General features: G+C 55.5%; 1 protein-coding gene across 2 annotated transcripts in view; it reads left to right on the forward strand.

Moving 5' to 3' along the window:
- The first annotated feature begins 4,428 nt into the window (after positions 1-4,428).
- Positions 4,429-9,396, forward strand: part of PAX9 (paired box 9) — a 16,465-nt gene continuing 11,497 nt past the window's right edge. The window contains exons 1-3 of one of the 2 annotated variants that reach the window (XM_008568351.1): positions 4,429-4,822; positions 5,594-6,220; positions 9,244-9,383. In XM_008568351.1, the coding sequence (XP_008566573.1) occupies positions 4,819-4,822; positions 5,594-6,220; positions 9,244-9,383 (771 nt within the window). In that variant the 5' untranslated portion in view covers positions 4,429-4,818. Of the gene's footprint in view, positions 4,823-5,593; positions 6,221-9,240; positions 9,384-9,396 lie in introns of both variants that reach the window. The other variant, XM_008568350.1, reaches the window with a different exon arrangement.

A 9,396-nucleotide genomic window follows, 5' to 3' on the forward strand; every position in this document is an offset into this window, starting at 1 on the left:
AATGGGTGTAATTTGCGTTCAGAAAGTGACGTTAGGGTCACGGCAATTTCCCGGGCCGTTATTTATTTTTACTTTAAAGTCTTAAGGGCAGATTTGCTTATATACTCGGAAACCTTCCAATGCGAGAATACCAGCAATCCCGCTCGCCTTCAACGCGGGGGGGGGGGGTGGAGGACAATTACTGAGTGACGCTAATACGGGGAAACTGAAAAGAAATGTCGATTGTTTTTATTGTAATAGAAGGAGTGCGCAAACATTAAAACCAACCCCGGGTGATCGCAAACAGGCAGGCAGAGAATTAAAAGCGGGTTTCAGGCGGCAGCAGACACCTCCCCTGCCCTCCGGAGGAGAAAGCGGGCGGTGAGCGCTCCAGCCCGCGGGGCAGATCCCACGGCCCGCAGCTCCCGGGACTGGCCGCCGTCGGACCCGCCGCGCGCCGGGAGGGATTTCCGAGCTCGGGCTCGACCCCGCGCGCTGCCGCCCTGATACCGAGGAGTCGGGAGAAAGGCTCTCGAACCGTGAGGCTTGTTGGCGAGAAGGCGGAGCGTCCGCGGAGCGACTCTCCGAGGAGAATCTTCCGGCCGCACTTTGCTCCTCTTCGGGTGTGGGGGGCCCTGCGGCTTCTCCAGCTGGCGCATTAGCGGCCCAGCCAGGTCCAGGCCAGCAGGTCAGTGTATGGGCGCCTCCTGCACCCCCACCCCCGGGGCCTGGCTGGGACTGAGGACCCCTGCCCCACACTCCAAGTCTCCGCGGTTGTTCCCTTTAGCTGCCGCCCCCACCCGCGTTGATCCGGCGGGGCCAGCAGTCCAGGTTGAACCCTCCTTCGCCTGTCCGGCTGCCACTTGCAGCGGCAGTTGCTGGGAGGCCCAGTGGGCAGAGGAGTGGCCGCTGACCCTGCGAGGCCGGGACATAGCAGTGGGCCGAGGTCTGGAGAAGCAGGGCCTCTTTTTCCCTCTAAGCCGCACGCAGTCCCCCACTCACCATGGAAGGGGCTCTCCGGTGGGGGAGCCCGACTTGTTTTACCGCATTTCCCCTCAGACGGCTGGAAGTCACTGTACTCTGAAAACCCCTGTCCTGGAGCTCGGACTCTGGCTGCCCTAGCGATCTCCGCAACTCCCACGAGTGGGCGAGAGGCTGGCACAGTCGCCTGGGCCTCGCTCGGGGTCCGGTCTGTTCCCAACAGGGGCGCAAGTTGGAAGAATCAACTCCTTAATATTCTCTGCCAGTTCTGCCCGTCGTAACTGCAACTGGGAACAGAAGGACCCCTCTCGGGCGCATGCACACGCCCCCCTCGCGCCTTACCCTCTCTCAGCCGCAGTCATAACTGACCTGTGGACCCGAGAAGCTGGCACCCGGCGGAGCAGCTCAGCTCGGCGTCGGTCCAGGTTGGGGGTCGAGGACCGACTCCCCTCATCCCGTACAGCGTGCAGTGCCCGGTTCTGACCTCGGCAGCCCTCGGGTGCAGTCTGCCGGGCCACTCGAAGGCGGCCTCGGAAGGAGCTAGATTCCTGTTCCATCGCATCTCTCCTCAGACCCAGCTAGTGCGGGGGTGGGGGGAGGGACTGCAGGTGACCGTCCGCAGCACTGGGACCGCTGACAGATTTATGGAGACATTACAGCATCTGGCCTGGGTCCGCGGGGCAGGGTGGAGCCCAGCTGAGGAGGCGCGCTGCGGACCATAGCTCCCAGCCGCACGCCCCAGCCCAGCCGCTCCTGGAGTTCCCGGCCCCGGCTTCCCTCAGGCGGGTGGACACCGGGTACGGTCAGGGTGCCGATTCCCCAACCCGATGTAGCCCCCTTTTTAACACGCTCTGGCTCGGCCAACTTCCAGTCTCTACTGAGTAAATATTTACCAAAGCACGGGTCGCTCCTCCGAGGAGGCCTCGACAGCGTCTACGGAAAGGCTTTTGGCTTCTCTCCGGCCTGAGCCAGCTGCAGGCCTTACCGGTTGTGTTTTGGTTTGGGTCTTAAATTTCCTCTTCTAGTAGAATTTCTTCCGATCTCTGTGTGATCTCCTGGGTCCAGAGCGGGCAGTAACCAAGGGGCACTGACCCCAGCTGACCTTTGTTCTTAAAGTCCTGCATCTCTACGCCTACCGTAAGAGCTTATTGGACCTTAGTGAGCGCTCTCTTCTTTCCTTCCCTTAGATGTCTAGTGGTCTCTCGCTCCGGCTCAACTGATCGCCGGCTACTCGCCCCCGCACTAAGTGCGCGCCCCCGGGAGGGTTCAGCATCTGCCGCTTTGCTGGGATCCCTCCCGCAGTCCCCGTCTGCCCCTGCAGCTTCGGCTCCCCTTGCTCCCAGACCGCGCTCCTGGGCTTGCCGCGGATACTTACAGACCCAAACACCTAAAATTGATTCTTCGCGCGCTCCGGAGAATGCACTGAGCCAAGAGAGCTCAGCTCCCTCAACCGCCGGCTGGACTCTGCCTTGGTGCGCCCAGGGGGTCCGCAGCAGTTAAGGGCACGCGGCCACAGCCACGTCCAGCAGGTGGGAATGGAGAGATGGCAGCAGACCTGTGCGAAAGCGCGGGAGATGTGTGGCAGCTGAAGGAGTCGGCGGAGAACGAAAGGGGATTGTTTTTTAAGTCTACGTAGCCGGAGCTCTAAACTAAGGCTCTTCTGGATCACTCCGGGCTGGTGCTATAGAGCTGGTAAAGCTCTCCCAGAGCCACCAGCCCCCCAGCGAGGTATTGGGTCTAGCCAGCAGGTAGCCTGAACGGCCTTGTACCCGCAGAGCAACCCCTCAGACTCTTCGAAACGCTCCCTGGGCGCACGAAAGTGGGGCAAAGAACCAGCGCAGAGGTCGCTGCTCACTGCGTGTGTCTGTTGGGGGAAGGGGTGTTCCTCATCAAGTTGCGGAGCATATTAATTCCTTCTCGCAATCCCAAAGCAAAGTCACTCGTAAGCTCTCCTCAGATATCACAAAGTCTCGATTAATTTACACCCCAGCCCTAAGAAGGAGCTGCTGCTTCTTAAATCTTGACTTCCCAAAGGCCCTCCTTGTAAAATGCTAGGCGGTGTCATCCAAACAGGTATTGGGGGTCAGACCAGGAATAAATTGCTTTCAAGATAAACTTCGAGAAGATTTTAAATATTTGAGACCAACCAACAAAAAAGGAGACAAGTTAAAGTATTTATAGTTGTTGGTGGGACTTATCACTAACTCCATTGCAAAGAATTAAAGGTGTTTGAATTCATCTTTATTTTTCAAACCCTTCACACTCTAAGTAAGTTTGAACTTAGAGTGTGCCCCCACCATAAAAACGTGGGGACCTGGAGATCACTGTTCGTTTCAAGAAGCACAACTGATCATCAGTTTTTCCTGGGTTCTTATCATTTCCTGGCCCGGAATCTGGGTCCAGGCAGCTTCCTGGTGTGTAGACTCGAGCCACACACATCCCTCGGGACTGTGGGAGAATCAGCCCGAAACCCGTGTGCGCAAGAAGGAGGGTTGTGACTGTCAAGTATCCTCGACCCGAAATTGTACAAATTCCCAAATTCATTAAAAATGTTCTTCATTTTTATTATTTTGATTCACATTCTCCACAATATGAATAACTTTGGCTGCCAAAAAGTGTACTGTACACTTTAGATCAAACTTGGAGTGAACGAAAGTGAAAAATCAGAAGTAGAACTGCAGGGCATCTGGTAGATAAATAGAAGAGGCGGGAATTGTATACGCAGCCTCGGTGTCCGCCTTCTTGGGAATAAGTCTCTTTCATATTTAAACAAAACCCCCTTCGCAGTGGCTCACTGGTATGAATACCCGGCGAACAGTGGCACCGAGAACCGGCGGCCCGGCACAGGGGCTGGGCACGGCGGAGCGCTGGCCTCGGTGGCTAGCGCCTCACGCACCGGCCGTCGGTGGACGTGGGCCTTGAGCGCTCGCAAGTTCTCGGCATACGGCGCGCCCCTGCCCCAAGGCTGCGTGCCTGAGGGTTGGCCCCAAGCTCCTGGACGATCCCACGGGGCCTGGGGGGGGCGGGAGGGGGTCGCCGCGGGACGGGTCTCTGGCCTTAGCAGCAGCCCCCACTTCTAGCTCGACCTCCTGCAACCTCGTCGTCTCTCCAATGGGCCTACCTTCTCACACCTGTGCTCTCGCCACCTGGCATGAACTGAAGTAAGGAAGAATCTGTGGGTGACAGTTCCCCTCTTGACAGCCCCTAGAAGCCTGCATGACGGGTCATTCTAAGACAACCTGAGACAACGGTGGCGCCCACCTCCCACCTAGAGTCTTAACTTCAATTCTGAGACATCCCCCGTTCCCCCAAAGAGGTCTCCTCGGCCGCTTTCCCCTTCGAGTCACTCATATTCTGACCAAACATTTTCATTTGCTTATTCAGCGTTTTTACCAGCCTGGTTTCGCTGTCTGTTTGTGCCGCCCCTGGGAAGATGTCAAACACCTCTTTTCATTGTACTGTATTTAGTCACTCAGGTGCGGAGCCAGCCTGAAGGAGACAGCGGAAGGAGTTTCTCGAACTGCGCTGTCGCTCACGGGGCCGCACCAATCAGCACGCAGTTTGCCCTCGGGTCCGCCTCTTTAGAGGCGTGTCCCTAGTGAGTGATAGACGGAGCCGCCCGGCCCTGCTCAGCCCAGCCCACGTTGCTGCTTAGATTGAAATGCAGAACTCAAGCCTCTTTCATCGGGGCACAGACTTCCTTTTACTCCTTCCTTTTGCACTCTCGCCGCCTCCACCCGGGGAGAATCGGAGGCACTCGCGGCCGGGGGCAGCGACAGGCCGGGCCACTGAGGCCTTGCGAAAAGTTTCTTTCTGGAACTGCGGAACTGGGGCCCGGCTGGTGTACTGCTCGGAGCAATGGGTGAGTGGCGGCGGGGGACGCTGTCAGAGCCGAGAAGAGAGGGAGGGAGCGAGCGGGCTAGGAAGGGAGGGAGGGAGGGAGGGAGCGCAAGGGCGCGCGCCACTGAGCGCTCACACTCTCCGTATTGACTTTGCTCGTGTTCCTACAAGTTGTAGGAACACGCTAAGGGTCAGCGGCGCGCGGTTCAGTCTGAATGGTAGCTGCTGGGTGGCTGCTGATGCCATTTTCTGATTTTAAGAGAAGGGAGTTATGGCATCAGCGAGCCCCGCAGCCCCAGTAGCAAACCAAGTTTTGTTCCGTACACGCGCACACACTCAGACAAAACAACAACAACAAGATCTTCAGCTTCCCCTAGGCTGTCTAAGTGCGCGGGTCTCCAGGCGGGGCCCTGGGGATGGGGTGGGGAGGAGGGGAGAAGCCCAAGGACTTTGGTGCCGAGCAGGCGAGAAGGGGCGCGTTCAGGCGTCAAGACCGATTTCCCCGCCTGCTTTGGAGACTTGTGAGCGCTGGGAGCGGCCCTGCGTCTCACCACTTTACATGTCTGTAGCAGCCGCCCTTCACGACAGGAATGAGGGAGGGCGTCCGAATGGACCGCGGCGATTTGGGGCCATTCGGCAATGTTTGGGGACCGTCTGGCTTGGGGACAGCCCCCGTCGTTAGTCCGGGGCAAGTGTGTCCGCCCGGTTCGCGGACGCGCACGGAGGCCGACAGGCAGGCGGCTGTCCCAAGCGGCGGGTGCGCGTCCCCGCGCGCTATGTGTTCGTTTTGCAGAACCAGCCTTCGGGGAGGTGAACCAGCTGGGAGGAGTGTTCGTGAACGGGAGGCCGCTGCCCAACGCCATCCGGCTTCGCATCGTGGAACTGGCCCAACTGGGCATCCGACCGTGTGACATCAGCCGCCAGCTACGGGTCTCACACGGCTGCGTCAGCAAGATCCTGGCGCGCTACAACGAGACAGGCTCAATCTTGCCAGGAGCCATCGGGGGCAGCAAGCCCCGGGTCACCACACCCACCGTGGTGAAACACATCCGGACCTACAAGCAGAGGGACCCCGGCATCTTCGCCTGGGAGATCCGGGACCGCCTGCTGGCAGACGGCGTGTGCGACAAGTATAACGTGCCCTCGGTGAGCTCCATAAGCCGCATTCTGCGCAACAAGATCGGCAACTTGGCCCAGCAGGGCCATTACGACTCATACAAGCAGCACCAGCCAGCACCGCAGCCTACGCTGCCCTACAACCACATCTACTCGTACCCCAGCCCCATCACGGCGGCGGCCGCCAAGGTGCCCACGCCACCCGGGGTGCCCGCCATCCCAGGTTCGGTGGCCATGCCGCGCACCTGGCCCTCCTCGCATTCTGTCACCGACATCCTGGGCATCCGCTCCATCACCGACCAAGGTAAGGGCTCAGAGGCCTAGTGTGTGGATGCGCAGAGCCTGCCCCCGCACCCCCGCGGGGGACCCCAGTATTTGCGGCCTCGGGGCCCTTGTTTATCCCACCACCTGAGGCTTTTTCCTTTGGAAACTTCAGGAGTCTTCCCAGGGGGTGTCATGATCTCATTAGCTTGCAACTCATGCCCCTAGTTTCCTTACCACACACAGTCTCCTGCCTCATCTCAAACTACCAGACCCGTAACATCCCCCCATCCCCAACACATGGTTCGCATTTTCCACCCTCCCCCGCCTCTCGCGCCGCGGCAGCCTCAGCCCGGCTTGCTCACTTGGAGAGCGCGGCCGGGGCCGGACTTGGGGCAGAGCCCGGGAGGCCCGAGCCGGCATGGGGCTGCCGGCTGCAGACGCCGCTGCGGGCAGCTTGCTTTGGGATCAGATGCGGTCTCGAGGAGTCCGGCACGCTGGGGAAAATGTAGTGTTCGTCTCGGATTCTGGCAATCAGGCCAAATTTGCTCAGGCAGGAAGTTCAAATGTCACCTAATTGGTTTCATTCTTATGCTTCACTTCTTTTTCCTCGGAAACAGAGGTCCCGAAGTCACTACTAGCATCTTTGTAGCTCATTCCAGGATTCTCTCTCTCTCTCTCTCTCTCTCTCTCTCTCTCTCTCTCTCTCTCTCTCTCTCTCTCTCTCTCTCTCTCTCTCTCTCTCTCTCGTCATTTACTCTTTATCTTAACACTTCACTCATACATACCGTGGGAAGAGAGGTGGCACCAGCCATGGCGGTGATGGAGACCAAATGCATGGCGGTTCCATACGGTCCTCTTTCTACTGTTCTTTCCCGTTTTCCTTGCGCCTGCCGCTTTCCTTTTGGGGCCCCTGCCCCCCGGGAATGCAAGTGGACATCTCTCTAGTTCCCGCACGTTTTCAGCGGTGCCACCCCATTGTTTCTTTTCTTTCTCACCCCTGACCTTGCCCTGTCATGAGCTTCTTTTCTGCGTGGTCAGAAGGATTCCCCGAGTCCTCCTGCTCAGTACGGCTTCCGCAGGAGACCTGAGTTTGTTTTCTTTCTTTGCGTTGTTGAAAAAGAAAAGAAAAGAAAACAAAAGAAAAGAAAAAAGGCTTTAACTTCTTTCTTGGTAGGGAACAGAAAAAAAAAAAAGTGAAAATGCCCTAGACGCAGAATTTAAGTAGTGCGGAGATACAGAGCCTACCTTCTTAATTCCTCGGCCTAGAGTTTAAAAAGTGCAGAGGAAAAATTGAATAGGAAAAGAGGAAATAGTTCCTTTAATTATTTCCTGCCTTTCTTGGTTGCCACCACATTGGCATAATTATCTTTTAAAGTAATTAAAGCAGGACCCTGATTTCTCATCTTCTTGTTTTCTGACTGTGAATTTACAAGAGCCCAGTTTTGTTTTATTCGGAGCTAGTTGGAGCTTTAGTTGGAGAGAGTTTGCCCTTGATTTATAGGATAAACTGACCTCACTGACATTTAAAGGAAGCCCCTGTTCATGGGAAAGTGTGAGATCAGCAGAAATGGGGACTCACAGGGAGATCTCAATTTCTTAAGATAACTTCAGGCTTGTGCCCACCGACTGCCTTTTGTTTGGGAAGGTAAAGAGAGACAGGCAGTTCTGGATCAAAACACAGTTTCCTGGTGTGAATGGGAACACAATCTAGTTCTTTGGATAGGGGGAAGCAGAGCAAGAAAAGGCTGATAGAGTTGAAGAGAAAACTTTTCTTCCCTAGGGATCCTACAATCAGACCAAATGTCAGTTGGGAAAGTATTGGATTATGGAGAGGAGCAACTCTTCACTATCATATTGTTGTTGATTCTCGATGCCAGCTTTAAACGACCTAGTTTCTGACAAATCTGTGAATATAAAACGATCATTTCTACAAAACGATCACACCTTCTGAGCACTGTGTCAGATGGAAGTGTTTAAAAATCAAGTTATAGTGGCTTTGTCAAACTTTGTTCCTCCAGTCATTGGACCCAAAGATAAAAATACATTGTTCATAATCTTCAAATATCTCTTCTTTAAAATTACACCTTCACTTAGAGATGGCAAAGGATTCAATATGCACAACACAACCATAGGTGTTGTGGTAATCACCTTACACCACAGAATTTTCTTTGCATCTCTGTCAAGAACAGAAAGGATAAGTGATGGCTTTGCTCCTTTTCTTAACACTTAATTCTACTTTCATTTTCTTAACCTTTTATTCCACTTTCTCTTTCTTGTGTTTTTTAAAACCCTTTCTTTATAATCCTGCTATTGACATTCGTGGCATTTATAGTGGTAATTGCAGGATTTATTTTTTGAGTCATACGCATATTTAATGTGTAGAGATAGAGCATCAAGGGTCGTCCTATGCACACCCAAGGTAGAAATCTATGCATGTGTATTTTGCATGTGTATTGTGGGCATCGTTTATTTGCTTGCAAAGGACTTTGTGGGTCTTTTGTTCTATCTATTGATATAAGCACCAGATCCCTGGAGCACAGTGAGCACTTTTCTGGACGTCTCTCAGCTCCAGCACAGTCACCCTCAGGTCAGGAAGCTCCTCTTTGCCTCTTCAGCCCGCCCCAGTCTCAGATCATAGTTAACCCCCAGTCGGTCGCCCTGGGTTAGGATTGGGGAGGTGAAGAAGGGCCCATCTAGCCTCACGGGTTCTTTCCTTGATTTGGGAAAATTTGGGAAACTCTCAGGTTTCTTGCACTTGTTTTCCCAGGGAATCGAGGAGGGGAGGAGGGATATAAAAAACCGGTTGAAAAAGAAAAAAAATCCTCCCACAGGCGTAGGTGAGAGACCTCGGAGAGGCCTACTCAGGAGAGTAAAGCTCTTGTCAGGCCGTGGGCTGGAAGCGGGGAGACCGCGGCTGGGCCCAGCGTCCCTGGGAGGCCTAGGGCAGGGGCTGAACGTCGGTCAGAGCCCTCGAGCTCTCTGGTCGCAGACTCGGGTCCCCTCTCGGGAAGGGGGCGCGCGGGTCGGGCCTCCAGCCTGACACCTTCTGCTCCTTCCCAGGAGTGAGCGACAGCTCCCCCTACCACAGTCCCAAAGTGGAGGAGTGGAGCAGCCTGGGCCGCAACAACTTCCCTGCCGCGGCCCCGCACGCGGTGAACGGGCTGGAGAAGGGAGCCTTGGAGCAGGAAGCCAAGTACGGCCAGGTGAGGAGGCGAG

Source organism: Galeopterus variegatus, unplaced genomic scaffold (assembly GCF_000696425.1).
Source record: "Galeopterus variegatus unplaced genomic scaffold, G_variegatus-3.0.2 Scaffold402, whole genome shotgun sequence".
Taxonomy (NCBI): domain Eukaryota; kingdom Metazoa; phylum Chordata; class Mammalia; order Dermoptera; family Cynocephalidae; genus Galeopterus; species Galeopterus variegatus.